The sequence below is a fragment of the Myotis yumanensis genome, unplaced genomic scaffold (assembly GCF_028538775.1).
Source record: "Myotis yumanensis isolate MYYU_CA2020_CCGP unplaced genomic scaffold, mMyoYum1.0.hap1 SCAF_4, whole genome shotgun sequence".
NCBI classification, from domain to species: Eukaryota; Metazoa; Chordata; class Mammalia; order Chiroptera; family Vespertilionidae; genus Myotis; species Myotis yumanensis.
Window position 1 is genome coordinate 5236170 of NW_027223755.1, and position 24812 is coordinate 5260981.

General features: G+C 42.9%; 1 protein-coding gene across 1 annotated transcript; it reads left to right on the top strand.

The window, feature by feature from the left end:
* Nucleotides 1-1787: 1787 nt before the first annotated feature.
* TTC33 (tetratricopeptide repeat domain 33) lies at nucleotides 1788-24459 on the top strand. Its single transcript, XM_070411790.1, has 5 exons — nucleotides 1788-1906; nucleotides 7801-8022; nucleotides 18721-18802; nucleotides 20448-20579; nucleotides 23034-24459. The coding sequence occupies exons 2-5, from the start codon at nucleotides 7802-7804 to the stop codon at nucleotides 23385-23387; spliced, it is 789 nt and encodes a 262-aa protein (XP_070267891.1). The 5' UTR covers nucleotides 1788-1906; nucleotide 7801; the 3' UTR covers nucleotides 23388-24459.
* The last annotated feature ends 353 nt before the right edge of the window (nucleotides 24460-24812 follow it).

A 24812-nucleotide genomic window follows, 5' to 3' on the forward strand; every position in this document is an offset into this window, starting at 1 on the left:
AGCGAGTGAGCCCTCACTGAGCCTTTGTCCCGAGGGCTTTTTTTTCTGCAGGTGAAAATCTCAGGGGAGGGTTTCAGTAAAATAGTCATCCGGTTTCCAGGTGCGTTTTAAATATGATGATGCATCAAAATGAGTGTGCACTGGAGTTATTCTTTGGTCGGTTTTACTTTCACCTTAGGTCTGTCTGGCTTTAACGGGGTTTTTGTTCTGTGTTCCCTGACTTCACCTGTCCCTGGGGTAGCGGGTCCAGATGGCATTAATCGGTTCTTTGTTCTCCATTTCCCCGGCCGGGTGACTTCAAGTCCCCTGGTTAGGGTGGGGAGGTGTGAACACCTGCTCTCGGGTGTCCTTGGCTGGGAAGATCAGGTCTTGCGATTCCCCAGCTGGCTGTAATTGTCCGAACTGCTTGGCCCTGTTGGATTTTCTTGTGTGCTCCGCTCCGCTTGCTGCGGAGTTTCCCTAGTTTCTTACTGTCCTGCCGCCGGAAGCTCACCCTGCAGGAGCACTGGCGGGCACCGGGGGCTTTCAACCGGGCCTCAATGGCAGAGCGACCTTTCTTCAGGGGATGCTGGGCCTCCGGAGGCGATTCCATTGGTGGCCACAGTGGGTGGGGAAGCGCAGGGCGCCGTGGGCGGGGCCGGGGCTGCGCACCGCGCACCCGGGAGCCCACCACTCACAGGGGAACCCACCGCGCACACAGGGGAGCCCACCGCGCACACAGGGGAGCCCACCGCGCACACAGGGGAGCCCCGGCGCACAGGGGAGCCCACCGCGCACCGGGGAGCCGCGCGCACCGGGGAGCCCACCGCGCACCGGGGAGCCCCGCGCACAGGGGAGCCCCCGCACACAGGGGAGCCCACCGCGCACCGGGGAGCCCCCGCGCACCGGGGAGCCCCCGCGCACCGGGGAGCCCCGGCGCACAGGGGAGCCCCGCGCACCGGGGAGCCCACCGCGTACCACCGCGCACCGGGGAGCCCTCGCGCACAGGGGAGCCCCCGCGCACCGGGGAGCCCACCGCGCACCGGGGAGCCGCGCGCACCGGGGAGCCCCGGCGCACAGGGGAGCCCACCGCGCACCGGGGAGCCCCGCGCACCTGGGAGTCCCTCCCCACCGGGTCACAGCCCTGGGGCCGCGGAAGCCGGGTCCACAGCAATGGCCTGCCTTCACACGGCACAGCTGCAGTGACGACAACCTCAAGTTCCCAGGTGCCCGAACACTCCGCCGCACTTATTCTCAAGTCGGGAACCACAGCTTGTTTAGACCGTAATTCCCCCTCCTCTGTCAAACGTGTGTCTTCCGAAGTCCACAGCGGACGCTCCCCGGCCTGCTTCCCTGGCCCTTTTTCAGTGAGTCCGCCTCTGGCCCCTGCGTGGGGCCGGCCTCCACAGCGAGAGCGGACACTCTTCAGAGCAGGGCCATACCTTTCTGCAATAAACCGCCCACACCGCTCTCCCCACGCCGCCCGGCTTCACCGCTGGCCGGCCGGGTCGCGCAGCCGCAGTTTCCCACCCCCTCCCGCCGGCGTCGGCGCACTCGATACTTCCGCCTGCTGCTAGAGGGCGCGCCCAGCTCGGGTGGCTGGACTACAAGTCCCAGAGGGTAAAGGAGTGGGGGGCGGCCGCCATGACTTCTGGGATTTGTGGTCCAGGGGAAGGATTGGCGGATGAGAAAAGCTTTGAGAAGCGTCTCTTCCCTGCAGGTTTCTCTGGACGCTTCCGACGCCGCGGGTCGGCCAACCCGGTATCTTGGATTTTAAAAAGTAGGCAGGTCGGAGGTCGGGCATGGTGATTTCCGCTTCCTGTGGGCAAAGGGCAAGCGGAATGTAAACACGGGAGCGGGGCAGTGGTGCTCAAGTAACTGGCTCCCTGGTCGGTGCTGGGAACCGGAGGAAGAGCAGCAAAAGCAGGCGAGTGGGTCTGTGGTTGGGCGAGAAGGGAGCTTCCGAAGGGGGAGCTGAGGCGCCCGGGCTGTGGCGAAGCCGGGACGCCGAGGCTGGTGTCCAGGGGCGGGCAGGGCTGGGAGTCGGGCCCTCCCCTGCAGCGGCGCCCGGGCGGCCCTCTGCCGCCGGCCGGTGTGCGCGGCTTTGACCTTCCCCGAGCGGCGCGAGGAGCGGGACCCGGGGCCGGTGCCCGCGGCTGAGGGCGGGGCTGGGAGCTCGCGGGGACGTTCGGGGCAGCTTCGAAGAATTTCTCACATTTAAAAGGTGAAGAACGAAGGGAAGCCGCTAATGCCGGTTTCAGCCTCGCGGTGACGTTTTCGGGCGCCTGGTTTCTGGACCGCCTCATCGCCGGGTGCATCCCGGTACCGGGAGGGTCTGTTTCCATTTCCTGCCCGTGTTCTCCGCGGTTCTGGCCTGGGGTGTCGCATCCCGGACAGGGCGGGGACCGGCCTCTCCAGTGAGGGCTGGGCTCTGTCAGGCGCCGCGGGAACCCAGGGCGGCTGCAGGGACCTGCGCCAGCGAAAGAGCTCGGAACACAGCGTCGCTGTTTAGAATTTCCATGGCATCAATCCTATATAATAAAAAGCTAATACAGTGGGGCCTTGACTTACGAGTTTAATTCGTTCCGTGACGGAGCTCTTAACTCAAATTACTCGTATGTCAAATCAATTTTCACCATTACAATGAATTGAAATGCCATTAGTCCCTTCCAGACACCCAAAAACCAAAGTTTTGCAAAATAACTGCAAGCACAAATGCGAGCACAACACTGATGCTTCAACTAAGAGCTAACCGCTTCAAGTGAACCAGTGAGACACGTGATGCTGGGCTGATGTGGCGTTCACTGTGACGTTCGCTGCGCCAACTAGCGGTGGGGTATCTGAAGCTGGCTCGTATCTAGAAAAACTCGTTAGCTGGGACACTGCTAAGTCAAGGCCCCACTGTATGCAAATGGACCAGCAGAAGACAGGTGGAAGATTGGTCGCTATGACACACACTGACCACCAGGGGGAAGATGCTCAACACAGGAGCTGCCCCCAGCCCGAAGGCCCCAGGCCAGCCAAGGCAGGTGCCAGCAAGGCCCCTCTTCCGGCCACGCCCCGCCCCCCATCGCTCTGCCTGTCGCCCCACAGATTGGCCCTGATTGCCAGCCAGGCCTAAGGACCCTAACCGTGCATGAATTTTGTGCACCGGGCCTCTAGTTAAGTATAATTCTGCATAAAATGAACTTATGTGGTTTCATGAGTTTAACAGAAACCCACTTGATTATAATGTACCTATTATGTGATGTGTTTTGTTTTGTTTTTTATCCTGGTGGAAAATGTAACTACAGATTTAAGAAAGCTTTCTGTATAATAAGTTTTAATTTAATGTTCAGATAGCCTTAGAACGGGAAACTCGTACTCTTTAAGATACCCAAATCAACTTGGAGAGTTACATTTTCCAAAGCAGACAGTGTGTTGTATCCGTCCTGGGACTCACCCTTCTTTTAAGCCTGCCTATTCTTATTCTCCTCTGACATCATGACATCCTTTGTCTTCTCTCTTCTAGCACTTATCCTGTATTGTAATTAACTTTATCTTGGGGTCTCCAGACAATCGTGGAGAAAATACAAAGCTTACCACGGTGTTGGTAAGAGATCTGCACTTTTTAACCTCTGGGCACCCTTGATGCTTTGTGGTGTCTCAGCCCTTATTGTTGCTGTGTCTATTCTTCCTAGTGGCTGTTTCAGGTCTTTTTTGTTCTCCTGGCTCAGGTTCATCTCTTTTCCCTTTGCTTGGAGCAGAGGACCAGCCTTCTGTTTCTCTGAAAAAAATGTGAAGCTTGCGGGTATGAAATTTGTCATTTCCTTTTCCCTCTACTTCTGAACTTGCCTAAACTTTTCATTCAATATTAGTTCTTGTCTGAGAGGAATGTATTCTTGTCCCCCTCTGCAAGGCTAAACTTGTCAGTTGATAGGGGTCATCAGGCTGTTGATACGCCTAAAACCGAATTGTGTCCTGACCTCCCTAGCTTCTGGTCTCTTGGGATCTTAAAGGATTTATGGAGGAGAAGGGCAAAACACCTGAGGCAGCAGGGTGTGTGGCTTCTTTATTCCTGGTTGAAAACCACCATTGGGGCCTTGACCTATATCTGTCTTCATTAGGAGGATGGGGATGGGGAGTGGTAATGGGAGTCTAAATGAAGTATTAACTTTTAAAAAATATGTATTTATTGATTTTTAGAGAGAGGAATGGAGAGGGATAGAGAGAAACATCGATGAGAGAGAAGCACCATTGATTGGCTGCCTACTGCATACCCCCTACTGGAGATGGAGCCCACAAAGCCAGGCATGTGCCCTGACTGGGAATTGAACTGGTGACCTCTTGGTTCATGGGTTGACGCTCCACCACTGAGCCACACTAGCTGGGCTGAAGAATTAATTTAAAAAAATACATATAGGTCTGTCCCTTTTTTCTTTCCTCCAACCCTAAACCCTGCTCCCAGTAATCTACAGATCTGACCAATGAATTATAATGTAATTTGCCTTTAGTAACCACAGCAGATATCCATCAGTATTAATAAGGTTCCCACCCATTAAAAGAATGCCTCACAAAGTTGCATTTGGAAACTGGAAACCAGAAAACTAAGTCATCCTCATTCTAGTCACCTTTAGAAACAGTCGTACACACGAGACTTCTTTCTTTTTTAAAAAAAATATATTTTTATTGATTTCGTAGAAGGAGAGAGAGATAGAAACATCGATGATGATGAGAAAATAATTGATCGGCTGCCTCCTGCATGCCCCCTACTGGAGATTGAGCCTGCAACCCGGGCATTTGGTTAACCCTTATCAACGTGTACATTTCTTTCTTTTTTTTTTTTTTTAAATATATTTTATTGATTTTTCACAGACAGGAAGGGAGAGAGATAGAGAGAGTTAGAAACATCGATGAGAGAGAAACATTGATCAGCTGCCTCTTGCACATCCCCCACTGGGGATGTGCCCGCAACCCAGGTACATGCCCTTGACCGGAATCGAACCCAGGACCTCTCAGTCCGCAGGCCGACGCTCTATCCACTGAGCCAAACCGGATTCGGCACCTGTACATTTCTTTAAAAAAAAGGAAAAATCTGCTAAACTCATTCAATATTTATTGAACTGTGAACTGTTGTAAACATAGCTGAAACCTGATTCTACACATTTCTTGATTGTTATAACTTATTGGCACTGACTCATATTCATTAAGAACTTAGGCATGTAACACACAATTCTCTTACCCCTTCAATTTCTGCCGATATCTTGGGCCTTTCCATGTAAAGGGCCTCACTTTTTCTGTCCCTTTCCTTCTAGTGACTACTTATACTTTACTTCAGCCATGTGCCTCAGATGTGAAGACCGTGGTATCTTCTAGAACTTACTATTTCATTTCTTATTCCCACAATGCCCATTCTTGGATAGTTTTATGAAGACTTCTGGTTCATCGCTTTTCCTATCTTAAGTTGATCAGTCAGTTCATCATAATCTTTTTGGGGTCATAGATTCCTTTAAGAATGCACACACAAACAGGCACATAAAAATTGATATGAAAAATTTAGAGGTTTCTCAGTATTTTTAAGCACATACATATAATTAATAAAGAGTTCTTGGATCCCTCAGTAAATCTCTTCTCTAAATAAATATTTGTTGAATTCTTCTGGGCTTTCCTTTAACTTTATTTCATCAATTATCCTTTTATTCTTTCTTATCCTTTATTTTTATATATCATTGCAGATTTACAAAACAACTTAACATTTGTTATCTTTTTGATTCACCCACTGTGAATTTGCCAAATGAATCTTTGAAAAACTTTTTATTATGGAAAATTTCAAGCATTTATGAAAAGAGAGAAAAGTATAAGGGATCTTATGTTCTCATCACCTAACTTCCTCAACTGTCAGCTCAGCAATCTTTTCATCTATATTTCTCCTCTGCTGCACCCCTACCCTCACTGGCTACATTGAAACAGTTCCTAGTTAGCTTATAATTTCATGTGAAATAGTTTATTATGTATGCCTAAAAGATAAAGGTTTTTTAATAAATGTAATCATAATACTATTTTTCATACCTAAAAAATAATTAGTTATTTCTTAATGTCATCAAATACCAAATTGTTATGCCCAGATTTCAGGATCCCCAAAAGACCACCAGGGAGCCAGCCGAGTCTGATGCAAAAGCAAAGAGTCTTTATTCGAGCTAGCTCGGCTCCCCGACCACACTCACCGACGCAGAGGCAAGCGGCAGAGAGAGTGAGCTCTGTGGGGAGAGGGGTTTTATAGGGGGGTTGGAATAAGGGGAGGAGAGAGGACTGTGGGCCCTGCTGATTGGCCAGGTGCAAGTCGGTGTCTTGTTACACAGGATGTGGTTGTATCTATGGTGCACACTTCCCTTGATTATCATTGGTTAGTTTAAAGAAATCCTAGGTGTGGCTAGCAGAGGCTTGGGCTTCCGGGAAGAAGCTCCTTGCCGAGCACATGGCTAAGGCTGCTGCCCAAAAATGGAGGATCTGGGGTAAGATGGAGGGTGTAGCCCTCGCCCTGGGGCAAGATGGAGGGCGTAGCCCTCGCCCTTTCACAAATCAGTGTTCTGATTTCCCCTTTTTCCTCCCCATTGCCTTGTTTGAACTTAGAGCTAACAAGATCCACAAATTCTATTTGGTTAGTATGTCTTTTCGTCTCTCTTAATCTAGAGGTTACCTCCCACCTTTCTCTCCTCCTTTCACCCCTGGCAGTTTTTAAAAATATATATATATTTTATTGATTTTTCATAGAGAAGAAGGGAGAGGGATAGAGAGTTAGAAACATCGATGAGAGGGAAACATCGATCAGCTGCCTCCTGCACACCCCCTACTGGGGATGTGCCCACAACCAAGGTACATGCCCTTGACCAGAATCGAACCTGGGACCTTGCAGTCTTCAGGCCGATGCTCTATCCACTGAGCCAAACCAGTTAGGGCACCCCTGGCAGTTTGTTTCTTGAAGAAACTAGCTTTATTTTTATGATTTTGCTGTCTGCATCTTTGTCATGTTATTGTGCATGCTCATCCAGATCTCATGTTTTTTATAAACTATAGACTGTTATGATTTAGGATTAATTTTAGTTAAGAATATATCATGGCTAGTGTGTCCCTTCCATCAGGCGATGAATAATGTCCACTTGTCTTTCCTGATGTTACTTGATGATTATTTCTGAGGACCACTGTTTAATTAGGAGTTAAGAAATGATGATAGTCGCCCAGCTGGTGTGGCTCAGTGGTTGAGCATCAGCTCATGAACCAGGAGGTTACAGTTCTATTCCCAGTCAGGGCCTGTCCGGGTTGTGGGCTCGGTCCCCAGTGGGACATGCAGAAGGCAGCCAGTCAGCGACTCCTTCTCATCGTTGATATTTCTATCTCTTGCTCCCTCTCCCTTCCTCTCTGAAATTAAAAAAAAAAAAATTAAGAAAATGATGATAGCCGAAACCGGTTTGGCTCAGTGGATAGAGCGTCGGCCTGCGGACTGAGGGGTCCCAGGTTCGATTCCGGTCAAGGGCATGTACCTGGGTTGCGGGCACATCCCCAGTAGGGAGTGTGCAGGAGGCAGCTGATCGATGTTTCTAACTCTCTATCTCTCTCCCTTCCTCTCTGTAAAAAATCAATAAAATATATATTTAAAAATAAATAAATAAAAAAAAAATAAATCATTCCTTCTACCCCGCCCCCCCCCTCCACATTTAAAAAAAAAAAAAGAAAGATATTCTGATTCTGTTATTCCTTTATTCCTTTATTCCTTTTCACTTATTTGGAATATGTCTATAAAGGGCCAAGTTTGACATTTAAAGCTGTTTTTTTGTGATTCTCCAGAATGGCTTCCTTCGGATGGAAGAGGAAGATTGGTGAGAAGGTCTCAAAGGTCACTTCCCAGCAGTTTGAAGCTGAAGCTGCCGATGAAAAGGATGCAGTTGAGAGTGATGAAGGGAACGGGCTTCATGCCACCAAACGCAGGAAAGAAAGTCTCCTGGAAGGCTGTGCCAGGAAAAGCAAGCAGCTGAAGGATGAAGGAGCCAGCCTGGCTGAAAACAAAAGGTATGTTTTAGGGCAGTGGTCGGCCAACTCGTTAGTCAACAGAGCCAAATATCAGCGGTACGATTGAAATTTCTTTTGAGAGCCAAATTTTTTAAACTTAAACTATATAGGTAGGTACATTCAACTTTAATTCAACTTTAAATTCACGGTTTTCGTCTTCTGTTTTTCTTTGCTTCTTTGTAGCCATCTCAAACAGGGCACCTAAAAAAATGTTTCATTTTATAATAATAAAGCCACCAACACAAAAGAATTACAATTCTTAAATTGATGACAAAAATACCTGTAGGATTTGCAGCTGGTTGGAAAAATACAGGTAACTTTATGCTTCGAGTAGGTACTTTTGTCACCCACACATGACTTGCGGACTCGACTAGCACTAACCACTGCACAGTGAGACTGCTGGCTGACTGGCTCACTCAACTCGTGCATGAATCGCGCGCGCCTTCCCCACTGCGTATCCCACGGCTGCCTGCACTGGGTCTCCCATAGCCCGACTGACCGACACCCCCCACTTCTAACGCCACTTCCTCAAAATAGACTTGCCCAGGCCGAAAACTGACTTCTGTGCATGGGCCACAAAGTTTCAATTGCACTGTACGTGTGCTCCCGCACGTGGTATTTTGTGGAAGAGCCACACTCAAGGGGCCCAAGAGCCGCTTGTGGCTCACGAGCCTCGGTTTGCCAACCATTGTTTTAGGGTTTTCCTTTAGAACAGCGGTTCTCAATCTGTGGGTCGTGACCCCTTTGGCTGTCGAACAACTCTTTCACGGGGGTCACCTAAGACCATCCTGCATATCAGATATTTACATTATAATTCATAACAGTAGCAATATTACAGTTATGAAGTAGCAACGAAAATAATTTTATGGTTGGGTCACAACTTGAGGAACTGTATTTAAAGGGCCAGAAGGTTGAGAACCACTGCTTTAGAACATTTATGTTTTCCGACCTGCTGTCAGTAGTGGGATGAAGAGTTATGAATTCTATAAATTTATGTTTTATTTTTTAAAATATATTTTATTGATTTTCTTACAGAGAGGAAGGGGGAGGGATAGAGAGTTAGAAACATGGATGGGAGAGAAACATTGATCAGCTGCCTCCTGCACACCCCCTACTGGGGATGTGCCTACAACCAAGGTACATACCCTTGACCGGAATTGAGCCTGGGAACCTTCATAGGCCAACGCTCCATCCACTGAGCCAAACCGATTAGGAGTAGTTTATGTTTTAAAATCTGATCTAGGTGCTAAATTAAAGAAATAGGTTTTAAAGTCACCTTGAAACACTTCCCATGGAATCTGAAAGTTTGTAAAAAAGCCTTCAAGATTCTTAAAATGTCTCTGCTCTGCCAGCCTTTCTGTTCTGTCTAAAGTAGAGTAAAGGCTCTGGTCGTGGCTCAGTGGGTGAGCATTGACTTATGAACCAGGAGGTCACGGTCCTATCCCAGGCACATTCCTGGGTAGGGGCTGTGCTGGAGGCAGCTGATGGATGATTCTGTCTCTCTCCTTTTCTTTTCTCTGAAATCAATACAAATATTAAAAAATATATATATATATATATATATATTAAAAAATATAGAGTAAAAACTCAGTAAAATGTAATCCAACTTACTGGTTGGTAGCAGATGGTGTAATTCCTGGAAATGTTCTCTGTGATATGGTGGACCAGATAAATTAGACGTTTTCCTGAATAACTTTGAGGGGGTGTGTGTGTATATAAATATGTAATAGGTGCTCAGTTATTTTTTCCGACTGACTTCTTATATACTTTAGTAAATATGGAGTTTGATAATAGTTTCATTTATTCTTAGCCCTTCCTCAGCTAAACTCTTATACTTTACTTATATGCACCTTTTTTTTCTTTCCCCTTTGCTGTTTCTTCTACTTTTCTTATTCCTTTTCCCCTTCTTCTCCTTAGCCCTTTCAGTGGAATCAAAATTCATTCTTCCACAGATCAGTGGGGAAAGGACACATTGTTTAATAGGTTGTGTAGAGAAAGTTGGAACTTTGTCTAGAAGAAGAAAAAAGGATCTGTATCTCATACCACATACAGAATGAACTCCAGAGGAATCAAAAATCTTAGTGTGAGTAAAAGAAAATATATAAAGCTATCTCTATAACCTAGGAGTGCAGAAGGACTTTTTTATTTTTAAAAATTTCAAATCTATGTTAAAGTTGAAAGAATAGTTGAATCTCCCATATTGCTCTGACTAGACTCAAAATGTTATTTTTTTAAATTAAATTTTATTTATTCTTAAATTAATTTTATTTTAATTTTATTAAATTTAATTTATTTTTAAATTATATTTTTATTGATTTCAGAGAGGAAGGGAGAGGGAGAGAGATAGAAACATCACTGATGAGAGAGAATCATTGATCTTTCTCATGCCCCATACTGGGGATTGAGCCCACAACCCTGGCGTGTGACCTGACTGGGAATCGAACTGTGACCTTCTGGTTCATAGATTGACACTCAACCACCGAGCCACACCAGCCAGGCTTAATTTAATTTTTAAATTACATTTTACATTCAGTATTTTTTGAATTAGTTTCAGGTGCATAGCATAGTGGCTAGACCAGTGGTTGGCAAACCCATTAGTCAACAGAGCCAAATATCAACAGTACAATGATTGAAATTTCTTTTGAGAGCCAAATTTTTTAAACTTAAACTATATAGGTAGGTACATTGCTATTAACTTAATTAGGGTACTCCTAAGGCTTAGGAAGAGCCACACTCAAGGGGCCAAAGAGGAGCTGCATGTGGCTCGCGAGCCGTAGTTTGCTGACCATGGGGCTAGACTATCATATACTTTACAGAGTGATCCCCCCAATACTTCAAGTACCCAGCTGGCACCATACATAGTTATTACAATACTAGAGGCCCGGTGCACGAAATTCACGCACGCGGCAGGGGATGTCCCTCAGCCAGCCTGCACCCTCTCTAATCTGGGACCCTTCTCACAGTCTGGGACCTCTGGCTCCTAAATGCTCGCCTGCCTGCCTGCCTACCTGATTGCCCCCAACCGCTTCTGCCTGCCAGCCTGATTGCTCCCTAACCGCTCCCCTGCGGGTCTGATCACCCACAACTGCCCTCCCCTGCCGAGACCCGCCTCCTCTGCCAGAACCCACCTCCTCCCCGTGCGAGACAGCGGAGATGGAGATGCTGGACCAGTCTCCTCCGTCCCGTATATAGCTGTGGGACTCAGTGGCCACCAGGCACCGCCTCTGCTGTGTGCGCGGCGATGTCACACGAGGCCTCACGCGAGGCTTTTATTATATAAAATTATTGACTATATTTTCTATGTACTTTACATTAGATTAAAAAACTCTTAATAATTGCTTTATTTATCTTCCTATGCACATATATACACTTAACTGTTGATCAGAATTTTTTTGCTGATTTATTTGAAAGTAAGTTGCAGGCATTATGACCCCTGGTTCCTAATTCAGCATGCTTCTCCTAAGTGTAAGGATGGTCTTTTACCAAACACAAGAGCTGTCAAACCTATGAAAAGGAACTGTAATCTGGTATCTAGTCCACATTTAGATTTCTCCAACTTTCACCTAATTCAACTTTAAATAATTTTTTTGTTTTTTTTGTTTGTAAATTAGGATCCAAACAAAGTCCACAGCCTGCATTTGGTTATTGTATCTCTTTAGTGTCTCCTTGGGTCCCCTACTTTTATCCCCCATGTGACACTGAAGAGTCCAGACCAATTTTCTGTTTGATTGTTTCCTTACCATGTTCCTCTATCTCATGCATTTCTTGTAAACGGACAGTTGGGTTGAGGTTTGATTTAGATTCTGATTAAACGTTTTGGGTAAGAAAACTTCATGTGATGTTTATGCTTTCCACCGCCTCGTGTTGGAGGTAAATGACATCAGGTTATTAGTGCAGCCTCTGATAGGAATGCCTATGTCGGTCTGTTTGCTGTGTGTAATATTTGCTGAAAGCCATATTTTTATAAAAATCTTGAAACATTTATCTTTGGTGAAGGAAATATACTAGGAAAAGTACACTTGACATCATGAGGACTGTTGGTTTATTTGCCCTTAAGATACAATTTTTTGAAGACATATGTGTGATGAGCAGGAATAGTCTCTGAGCAGGTTATTGGTCGGACAGAATACTCCCAGACCATCCAGAGATCTAAAACTAGGCCCCGTGCTTGTGACTGCTGTCTGCTATGTGGTAATGAAGAGTCAGAGAAATTAAAAGCAGTAGTGCTCAACAAGTACTAGGTCTTTCCTGTGTTTTTCTGCTCTTTTTTTTTTTAATTTTTTCTAATCGGTAAGGGTGGTTAAAAGATTTGTTTATCATTTTTGTCATAAATGAGTCAAAGTTCAAAAAGCAAACAGTTTAGTTTCTAGGTCTGTTACTATTTTTCATTCTGGGTGTAATCTTTTATTAATATGTTTTAATATAAAACATAAAATGTTGCTTAAGCTCTAATATATCAGTACCTCAAATTGGGAAAGAATGGTAGAAAATAAATAGCAATCAAGGACAGTTAGCAGCTTAACAGCCTAATGTTAGATTGTGAATTCTCATTTGTGGTATTTTAGGCACAAAGATTTTTTTATCTTTTATAACTTGGTGAGATTGATCACTCTGTTCTTAGTCAGAAGAAAACCAAGTGTAAATTTCCTACACTTATGAAATCACTTTCAGAACACCCATAAAACATCTTTAGAAATTCCTGCAAATGTCTGTTCAAAGTTCATTAACGTTGTTTTTGCCTTTTTTCTGGACCACACTAATGAGTGGAAGGGAAAAGCTATTAAGTTATTGCCATGGTATTCCCTCTGAATTTCCTGTGCCGAGGAGGGATATCAACTTTGTCGATAAACAAAATAACTCTTGTTTTTTGCTTGCATGTCAAAACATTGAGTCATTTCATTAAAATCAGCTGGAATAGATGCTCTATTTGAACGAAGGACAATGAGATCAGTAAGTTTTTTTGCTCATTAGTATTTGTTTTAGAATAGTGTACACACAGCTTTAGGAAATAACTAAACAGAATTAAAGGCATCTAGGGGAATCAAGCAGTTTGGTGATTCTATGCCCAAAATAAGTAGAAATAATAGTTTAAAATATCTAAGAGAATATTAAACTTGGTAGAAAATAAGTAGAAAATAATAGAAGCAGAAATAGTGAAGTTAAATTTTAAAAAGAAAGCTCAGCCCCTGTTAGTACTCGCATGTGGATTTTGAAGTTATTTTACCTCCGTTCAGATCCTAGCTTTAGCGTTTCTACCTGCACAAACTTGGCAGGTTACTAGCTTTTTAAGTTTCAGTTTCCAGTTTCCTCAGCTGCACAATGGAGAGATTTATCTCATAGCCCCTGGGGAATTAAAGAGCAAGTGCATACAAAAGCTGAGCATGCCACCTGGCACCCAGCACCCTCCGTCCCTGTACTTCAGATATTACATTTTAGGATGTTATGCACGATTGGTATATTTCATGTAGTGTTAACGTTCTTTGTAAGATGTTGTTCAGACATTTTTTTTCTAGAATTATTACTAACTAGGATATACCTTCTCAGTAGTTACAGTGTGTCCTAACTTCAATATGTTGGCTTTTATGGTTTCAACCACTAGATGGTGATATTTGATTGTGTAGCTAAGTAGTCTGTTTTTTCTTTGAGAATTAGTGCGTATGTGTGTGAAGCAGGACTAGGATTAGAATTTACCATGAACTTGTCTCGTCTAGAAAGGTATACCCATCAAAGTGAACTCGAGGGTGACTTGGCCATGTAACCCACATGGTCTTGAGTGCCAGCGTGGCTGTGTCTCATGACAGTGATCTTCATCTTGATGTCATTTGTTCCTCTCTCTTGGCTCCTTCTCACTGGGATACAAGCATAATCTAACAGCATCCATTTAAAAGCTTTGGTTTTCTCAGTGCTTAGAGCACCACTCCCCCCACCCTCACCCCCACCCCAACTCCTGCCCGGACTGAAGGGTCTCAGGTTCCATTCTGGTCAAGGGCATGTACCTCGGTTGCAGTTTTGATCCCTGGCTCTGGTTAGGGCATGTGTGGGAGGCAAACTGTTGATGTGTCACTTTCACATCGATGTTTCTCTTTCTCCCTCTCCTTCTCCTTCTCCCTCATCCCTCCCTTTGACTCTCTAAAGATCAATGGAAAAAAATATCCTCTGGTGAGGATTAAAAAAAAGAAAAAAAGCTTCCCTTGACTCATATGCCCTACAATTTCTCTGCTTTCCTTCTCCACAAACTCCATTGATTGATGGATTCTTCTCTCAGTCCATTCCACTCAGGTTTCTGTCCCCACTCATCCGCTGACCCGCTCTTACAAAGATACACCTCTGTTCTCATTACTGTGCCTCGCACGGTCCAGCACAGCTGACCCCTCCCTCCCTAAACGCACTGCTCCCTAATCTACAGCACTGCGTGCCTGTCCTTGTTTCAACGTCCATACCTTCATTTTCTTGGCTTGGTCTTTTCTATTGCTCATTTTCTAAATATTGGTGGGCCACAGTATTTAGAAAGTGCTTCTTGTCCTTTCCAAATACAGTCTTTGCCTTCTTAAACTTCCATGGCCTCCTGCTCTCACCAACATCTCTAGTCTTCCCACCTGAGTCCTGGACTTTCTAATATTCGATGCTTGCTTTATACCCACTTGGGTGTCTAGTCAGTATCTCAAACGTAACATGTACAGAGCAGAACTCTTGATTTTTCTCCCAAACATCTGCTCCTTTCTAGTCTTCACTATGTCAGTGAAAGGCCCCACCCTTTACCTAGTAATTGAAGCCCAAATGCCAGGAGTCAACTCTGCTGGCTTCTGTGCTGACCAGAGCTCATCTTCCCCAGTCACCCCAGCTTCCTGCCTTTGAGACCATAAGGCCCTGGCAGCTGCTGTCCTCACAGACCAAAGAGCCCCACGTGTGGTGCTAACTGACAATGAAAGGCCTCGGTGCTGGCCAGCTGGACCTGTGGATCCTCTGGAGGGACGGATCGCACACCAAGAGTAAGCAGGTTAAAGCTTGTGGGGAAGACTTCGACGATGGGAGGCAGGCAGAGCTTTTCCTTCTTCCACCACCGGACTGCTTCCAAGACACACGGTTCATCCAGTCTCTCCGAGGATGTTCTACAGGAAAAGCGATCATCAGAGTTGGTTTTTGAAGCTGTTGCCAGCTTAACATACACCTTGTGTTTATTCTCCTGCTTTCCTGCCTCACTCTGGCTTCCCTGGGATCCTGCTCCCACAGAGTTAGTTCCCTTAGGCCTCAGACTCTCTTTCCCAGGCAACCCAAACTAAGACACCATCTTGGGTTCCTTTCCTTTTTGTTTTCTTTTTTTTTTTCTCACTTCCAAATCCAATCCATGTTGAGTTGACCTGTTTTTCAACAGTCTAACTCTCTTTTATCTTCCCCTCTGTTTTCACCTTGTCTAGTCTGCGGTCATCTCTTTCCTAGATGACTCCTCGTGTAGCTTCCTAACTGGTCTGTGCTCATTCTCACTCCCCCACGGTCCATTCTCCCCGGGGCCCCCATCACACATAGAGTGAAACCCATCTCATAACCACTGGCCTGCTGGTCCCTACGTGACTGTGGCCGTGGCTACTTTCCCTCCCCTTCCTCCTGCTATAGCCAGACTGGTGTTCTTTCTTTTCCTCAGGACACGGATGCTTAGTCCTGCCTTGGGCTCCTTCTGCCCTTTGTCTGGAATGCACTTTCTGCAGCTCTCCAGTTGCCTGAGGACTTTTTCACATTCAGATCTCGTCTCAAATGTCTGCGTAAAGGCCTTTCCTGACCATGCATCCTGAGCGGCCACCTGGTCACTACCTACCATATCACTCCAGTTGCTTTTCATCATGGCATTTATCATATTCTAACTTGTGTTTGTTATCTTTTTCTCTCCACATGCAGATGTTCTAGCATGTAAGATCTAGAAGAGTAGGGTCCATTTATATCTTTTAAAAAAATTTTAAAAATTGAATTTATTGGGGTGAAATTGGTTAATAAAATTACAGGTTCGAAATGTACAATGCTCTGACACATCATCCGTATATTGTATTGTGTGCTCAACACTCAGAGAGTTAAGTCTCCTTCCGTCACCATTTATCCCCCCTTTACCCTCTTCCACCTGTTCCACCTTCAGGCCCTTTTATATCTTGTTGAATGCTGCATCCTCAGTTCTTAGACTCCTACCTGGCCCAGAGGAGGTGCTCAATAAATATTTATGAAGTGAATAAGCTGATAACTATAGAGCTCATTAAACTCGAAACGATAGTAAATGAGAAATTTAATTAGGAACAAAGTAGCTAAACACTGATACTTCTATCTGGTGGATGAGTGTGCTATCCACTGCCTGGCCTGGGCACCAGCTGGCCCGTGCCTCATGGAGGTGTTATCTTCCCGGCCCTTGTGCAACCCTGGGCTGTTCCTTTGCTTCCTTCCTTGTGCTGTTCAGTTGGATACTGTGAAGGTTGCCTATAAACTGGCTGAATCAGACTTGGGTCACTTATTAACCATAGTGACTCTAAACCACATTTTTATCTTTTAATGCCTCCTATCCAACAGCTGCAGTAGGGCTGTGCCTGCTCAGTGTGTTCCAAACTGAAGTTGAGTTAGTAGATACTCGGTGGAGCGTATCTGCATCATGCTCTGTGAGAGCATAATAAGGGAGACGGTTGGTGTATTAGGTGCCAAGTGTCCCATGACCTGCAAGTGGTGTTACCCTTTACTCGTAGGCCAGCAGAAGGGAAGCACTCATTGGTGGTCTTGCCTGCATCTGTTATTTCATGAATGATAATTTTAAAAATGGTAATATTCCTGTCACATTTATCATCTATTTTTTGCCTATAGAGAATTTTCCCTCATAAACATTTCTTTACAGTTTATTTCTGAAGGAAGATTGTTCTATCTTTGTCCCTTACAAAGGTTTTGCACATAGTGGTCTCTGCAGTAGATCTGGCAGGCGTCTCTGCACATTCAGATGTGCTGCCTGCATGGACCACCAGCCTTGGTGGGGTGAGTCTTCAGCTTCGTCACACACAGTCTGCTGCTGCGAGATAACAGCAGCCACTGCCACACCTACAGTGGCCGGTGAGGCAGGCTGAGCAAAGCTTGCTCCCTCCGGGGGCCTCCCTGCTGCTGGCCATGGCAGACTGATTCTCAGCTGACTGTCACCCATTTGCATGTGCCCAGGTGGCATCAGACCCTGGAAATGGTGTTGCCCATTTGTGTTATTTCCTAATAAAGGAACTATTCTATAGCAAAGTGAGTACAGAGAGAATGTACTTTTATGTTCTTCGACTTTGTATTTTCTGCCAAATTCTGCCTCTTTTTTTTTTTTTTTTTTTTCGTTCTCTGCCCCCTGCTTACAAATCAGTACATTTTTAGTTATGTTTGGTTTGGATCTTCTCATGCTGGGTAGGGAATTATACTCAAGAACACATACAGAGGACATGAGGGAACTGGAAAATAGGCAACAAGAATTGATTCAAGAGAAGATAGAACATGATGGGGCTTGATGTACTATGAGAGATATTAAAATCGGCTCATCCCCCCTGGTTTTCATTAGCATTAGCTGAGGACTTTGAAAAAATACAGATGCCTGAATCCTACTCTGAGAATTTCTGTTTTAATTGATCTGAGGCAGGGACCAGCTTGTGTGTGTGTGTGTGTGTGTGTGTGTGTGTGTGTGTGTGTGTTTCCTCCATAATCTCCATAGATCATTCTGTATGTAGCCAGGAATGAAAACTGGTGGGTTATATATTTTCTATTTAGCTCTAGAAACGAGAACCAGTAGCATTGGGAGAAAGGTACAAGACAAAAAGGTACAATGAAAAATGTTCTGGTAATTAAAACTTTCTCCTCCTAGGAATACTCAAGTATACATGAGTTAACTTTCGTGAAGGATGCTGTGAAGGTGACTGCTTTGGGTAACATGTAGGACTTGCTCATTCCTTACATTTATTTGTAGAAAGGAAGAGTGCTTCTGTGCTGCTGCAGGTTTGGCCTGGGGTGTGCAGAGATCAGTTTTGGGCACGTGGAGTTTGAGATGTTTTGGGGATATCTAGATGGAGATGCTAGTTGACTACGTGGCTTTGGAGCTCAACAGAGACGTGATGAAGAGAACATCAGTGAAAGGTGTGGTGGAAGTGACTTCCAATCTTGCTTCATTTATTCAGCCAACATCTTATCCACGTGCCTGTGTTCATAGTGATGGACAGGACAGTGCTTCTGTGTTCATGGTCCTCATAGGCAAGGTCACTGAACACTGAAGGGTCTTTACACAATTCCCGGCAGCTTCTGGCCGTCTGTCAGCTAGACGGCTGCAGTCTAGAGCCCAGGGCTGCACCTGGATTGTAAAGTCCTCAGAAAAGTTCTCTGTAAGACATCTAAAATGACTGACAACATGTGCCGACATTGAGGTTGATGAGAAAAAGAGAAATTCTTGTGATGATTGCTCAGCCCAGGAAATAAAATCTTGGAGAAAGCTTTTCAAAATCTTTTTTATTTATATTTTGCTTTTTTTTTTTTCTCTCTTTTGGTCTCCTTTCCCTTTATCTCTTAAATTTTCCTACTTTTCGTAACATCATTGCTATCAGTTCTCGAATAGAGATATTGCTTGATAAACAATTATTCCTTAGTATCTGGTTTTTAAATTTGGTCATGTGCTCTCAAGGACTCATTAGAAATATGATACAAATGTAACTTTAACAACCACAGATATCGAGAGGCGATTCAGAAGTGGGATGAAGCACTACAGTTAACCCCAGATGATGCTACCCTATACGAGATGAAGTCACAGGTAAGGGCTGTGAAGAAGGCCACTTTCATTATGAAATTGCACTGTGTTTGTTTGATGAGCTTGATGAACCAAAATAGCATTTCCTGCTATTTTCTTTTTACTACTAAAGTACAGTTTATTTGGGGAGAAATTGTTACGATGTTATTTATGACTTTTTCTTATGTATCAAATTAGAAATTTGTTTACCTTCATAATGCAGTTAACTGCTATTTCAACCTGACTATGATATGAACAGATGGGCATCTTTTAAAAAGTCTCTGGTAATCTCGTAAATAAATGAAATGTGTTTGCTTTCCTTGGAAATTAATTGCAGTGGATTTTGCAATAACTTTCTTCTAGTGGATTGGATTCTAGATGATGATATTTCTCTGAAAAATGGCCTAGTCCTTAGCAAAACGTCAGAATAGGCTCAATTCATTAATAGTTTAAAAATAACACTTGTACTTAAAAATACATTTTTAATATTTTGTGGGGAAGTTTATAAAGAAAACCTCTGAGCACTTAGATTAAATTATCTAAGAGAACTTCAAATCTCAAAGCACTGATCATATTTTTGACAGGAAATAGTTGCAATGCCGCCTTCATCCATGTGCCTAACATCTTTTCTGATGATGAGCTCAAACATAGGGTACATACTTTATCAGTTGTGATTTTAGTTTATCCAGGAAAAACCCAAATTATGTCTACTAAATAAAAGTGGTATGAGGACCATCATTTGGATAAATAATTTTCTTTTTAAAAAAGTGTTTTTATTGATTGGGGGAGAGGGGGAAGAAAAGGGAGAGGGATAGAGAGAGAGAAACATCAATTGGCTGCCTCCTGCATGCACCCTACTGGGGATTGAGCCCGCAACCCAGGTGGGTGTGTGCTCTTACTGGGAATCGAACCAGTGACCTCTTGGTTCATGGGTCAGTGCTCAACCACTGAGCCACTCTGGCCAGGCTAGATAAGTCATTTTCAATCTTGAATCTGTATATACATATTAAAGGCAGGATTTGTGGTGAATTGTATGAAATGAGTTGTTTAATTTGGAACTTGATAATGATGATTGTTTCACAAATTTTGTGAAATGCATGTGGTCCCAAAGATTATTGATAATATGCAGCCCCCTTTTTTTTAAAGGTGAGGGGTTCAGGAACACCCTGGTTTTTCTGGTGTGTAGTGTGAAAAACCCAGTTGTGGGGAGGCCTGTGGAATGTTTGCATGGCTTTTATAGCAGGAAGGTGTTCACTGGGGTTAGGGTGGGTGGTTGAACACATTTAAATTTACTTAGTTTGACAGCAAGACCTGGGGTACCCTAAAATCCACATTGTAAGTGGAATAAATAGAAGTGGAATTGAGAGATCAAATAGTTGTGAGCTACCATGGCGAGAGTATGACGGCATGGTTCTGACTGATGGACAACAGTGTTCAATAATTGGAAAGGGAATGGTTTACATTTTTATAGTATTTCAGGAGAAGGGAGAAGAATGTGATTCCTGACCCTGAAAGGCAGTGGAGGAGTCAAAACCACTGAAATACTATGTTTACCAGACTGAAAATATGTTTTTAAAAATGGAAAGAGTTACTTATGTATGGTTATCTATTAGTAGTTTGCTAGTTTATGAATATTACTGACAGGTTTTGTTTCTTTTTTTAACTATAGGTCCTAATGTCACTTCATGAAATGTTCCCTGCAGTTCATGCAGCAGAAATGGCTGTGCAGAGAAATCCACATTCGTGGGAGTCTTGGCAAACTCTGGGGCGTGCTCAGCTTGGATTAGGAGAGATAGTGTTGGTAAGGAAGTCAGATATCTGATTATAATGCTAAAATTTTGTTTTTTTAATGTTTGCTTATTTATTTTTAAAGATTTTTTTTTAATTGAATTTTAAAAAGAAAGGAAGGGAGAGGGAGAGATGTGATGGAGAAACATGGATCAGCTGACCGGGAATTGAACCGGCAACTTTTTGGTGCATTGGACAACTTCCAACCAACTGAGCCACACTGGCCAGGGCTATGATGCTAAAATTTTATTTTGACATGTTTTGATCAGCTCAACCCAAACGTTAGTCATTTATCAAATCTATGCAAAAAATAAATAGCCAATCAACCTTAAAGGTATTAAACCACAAACACAGGTCAGAGTTAGTATTGTTATTTACATCATAAACACCAAGTCAATCGGTCAGCATATTTTTCAGGTAATTTGAATCATGAAAGTTAATAAAAAAATTTCACATAGCCTGAACGCATCCTGACCAGGATCGAAACCGAAACCTAGGTCTATGCCCTGACTGAAAATTGAACCTGCAACCTTTTGGTGTATGGGGTGACACTCCAACCAACTGAGCCATCTGGCCAGGGCAAAATTTTAAGTTTTTTAAATAAGAGTACTCATTGTTTAACTGTTTTATTTTTTTTCTATTTATATGGTTTTGCCCATTATATTGTGAAGTTCTTGGAGGAATTAAAACTTATTTTGTCCTCCTTTAATGTTTTTTAGGGCTCTATTTGAAAAAATCCTAAATTTGTAATATTTATGTAAACTTAACCTGTTCTTTTGAAAGACTGGAATGGTTAAAAATTACTCAATGTCATGATGAAGGGATACTGTGAAAAATATTTTGAAAGCAAGCTAAAATTTCAGACATAACAATTCTTATTACAGGGGTGGGCAAAAGTAGGTTTATAGTTATTTGTATGAAAAATAATACAATAATAGCCGAAACCGGTTTGGCTCAGTGGATAGAGCATCGGCCTGTGGACTGAAGGGTCCCAGGTTCGATTCCGGTCAAGTGCATGTACCTGGGTTGCGGGTACATCCCCAGTAGGAGATGTGCAGGAGGCAGCTGATCGATGTTTCTCTCTCATCGATGTTTCTAACTCTCTATCTCTCTCCCTTCCTCTCTGTAAAAAATCAATAAAATATATTTTTAAAAAAAGAAAAAAAAAAAGAAAAATAATACAATAATAAATAATAATACAAAAATAAACTATTTTGTGCACTCACAACTATAAATCTACTTTGCCCCACCCACATATATAAACATAAGAAAATACACAGTTAAATAGAACGGATAATAAATTAAAAGTCAATAGTTGGTAGATCTCTATAAGTAATTATTTATATTTTTATACAGAATTGGGTGTATATGTTGGAAAATGAATATAGGCTTGGTTCTTCATTTTATAATTTGTTGAGGTGTAAAGGTAGGTGCTTTTGGTTTGTTTGTTTTTAGTTGAGATTTTTCTTTTTTAACAGGCATTTAGTGCTATAAACTTTTCCTTTTCTGCTTTTGCTGCATCTCATAATTTTAGTGTATTTTTATTTTCATTTGTGTCAAGATCTTTCTTAATTTCTCTTTGATTTCTTTTTGAACTTACTGATTGTTCAGGAGTGCGTTAATGTCTGCATATTTGTGAATTTTCCCATTATCCTTTTGCTATTGATTTGTAGTTTATTCCATTTTGGTCAGAAAAGATGGTTGACATGCCTTTTTAAATTTGTTAAGACTTGTTTTGTGGTATAACATGTTTTCTGTCCTAGAAAATGTTCCATGTGTACTCGCCAAGATGTCTGTTCTGCTGCTGTTGGGTGAAAGGTTCTGTGTAGGTCTGTGTGGTCCGTTGCTCAAATCTTCTGTTTCCTTATTGATGTTTCTCCCTTCAGTTCTGTCCGTGTTGACTTTATATACACAGGTGTTCTGATGTTGGGTGCGTATGTTTTGATAAGTGTTATATAATTATGGGGAGTCGGCCATTTGTCCTTATGCAGCCTCTGCCTTGATCTCCTGTGACACTCAGTGCATGTTAGCATTACTGTGATCTAAACTCTTGGCTTCAATGTTGTGCGTTTCTGGTACCTTCCCGACCCTGATTTAGCCCTGGAAATCACTGGATTCATGTATTAGCTGATCTGCAGAAGCTGAAAATGTGCTTGCCTTGTTTTGAGCTATAATATCAGTACCTCTATTTTGATGGACTTTTAATCCTCATCAGCAATTTGTCAGTCCCTTTCACAGTTTTATAACCTTTGTGTTTTTCTTCATAGTCATCATCCATGGTTAGGGCACTGCCCTAACTTCCATCCTTACATTTATATACTATATTATATATATATATATATATATATATATATATATATATATATATATATATATATATATGCAGATATTGTGGATTTTGCTAAACACATTCATTTTTTTTTTTAAAACAATGCAAGCAGAAAAACCTGGCCTTTTCTTTCCCTAGGCAATTCGAAGTTTTCAAGTAGCCCTTCATATCTATCCAATGAACCCTGAAATATGGAAAGAAGACCTTTCTTGGGCAAGAAAGCTCCAGGAGCAGCAAAAGGTAGCCCAGAGGATTAAAAAAAATGAAGCACCAGCGGAGGTCACACATGTCTCACCAAAGTCCATTCCCGACTATGACTTTGAAAGTGATGAGATTGTTGCTGTTTGTGCAGCTATCGCTGAGAAACAAAAGCCAGTTTCAGATAATAAAACCATGGTTATTGTGTCAGCTTCTGGGACCGTGGAGACTGTAAGTGAGAAGGAAGATGGGGCCACGGCCCCAGATGGCTCCGTTTTTATCAAAGCCCGATGAAGCTTAGCAGGAGCTACTTGAATCCACCTGTTTGATTGCCACAAAGTTTTAGGCAAACAGGCATTTACTCTGGAGAAACAGGGTCACACTCCTGTTTGTAAAATCAGTTTTTCAGATGAGGCATATACAAACTAAAGGGTAGGATTATTATAGAGTGTTTGGACTCTGCTTTGATAAGTTATGATTTAAACTTAAGATTAGAATTCTGACTACAATGGTTTTTGATGAATAAACTTAATCCGAATGTATGAGTGAATACATTTTAAAGACAAAACTTGGAAGTGAATGCTCCAGTAGTCAATAACTTGATGGCCAGTGTTATTAAAATATTGACTTTTTTATGACAAAAGAAGTGGGTGATTTCTCTCCCTCCAAAAAAATATACTGCTATTACTGTTCACTCTTCTATTTTGCTTGTTTTATTAGAGTAACTTCGTCATGAAGCTTGAGTATTTTGCTGTTCATGTTTGATTCAAAATTGTCATTTGGTTATAGGTAGATTCTTTGCAAGTTCAGCTGGAAATGCATGCAACTGTGTGTGTTCTGGACATTTTCTGTAGAGACTCTTACATCAGATTTATGCTTGTTTTGACTTTAAAATTACTATCACCATGGTAGTTGCCACCTTCAGTATTTTATGGATGTGGGAATTACTGATACATTGTCAGAATGATGGTTTTAATTTTTTAATTGTTAAAGTAGACAGTCCTTAACACAAGCGAGCCATTTTTGAGATGTGCATTATTTAAATGAATGGCTCTTATAGCTATATCATAAATTGTACGGCAATGTTGTCCTAGTCAAAAGCAGTATTTCCTTTATTTTTAAAAGCTTAAAAACCTTGTCCTGGTCGGTGTGGCTGAGTTGGTTGAGTGTTCTCCCACGCACCAATAGGTTGCTGGTTTGGTTCCCAGTCAGGGCACATGCCCAGGTTGTGGGCTTGATCCCCAGAAGGGTGTGCAGGAGACAGCCGATCAATGTTTCTATCTCTCCCTTCTCCCTCTCTTTTCCTCTCCCTCTAAAAATCAATAAAAACATTAAAAGAATAAAAGCTTAAAAACCTTGAAAATAACTTATCTTTTGCTTATAACTGTTCAACTGATGCTTTGGAATTCTTTTTCTAGACAACTTGTTCGGAACTGCTCAGTAAAATGAGAAATAACCACAATTTTAAATAACTAAATTATATCTTTCTAAACAGAAAACAAACGTAGTGATGTTATTAGAAATCCAATGAGTTAATAACATAGGCACAGCACACATGGAGACTGAAATGTGATTTGTGATAGGATCTCGTGAATAGAGAAAGGTATATTGAAGAAGTAGTTCATTGAAACAACACAGGTATAGCCCCAGTATTGTCATTGCTAATGTGAACTGTTGTTTTTATAGCACACCCGTTGTAGTACAGTTACATAGAGCTGC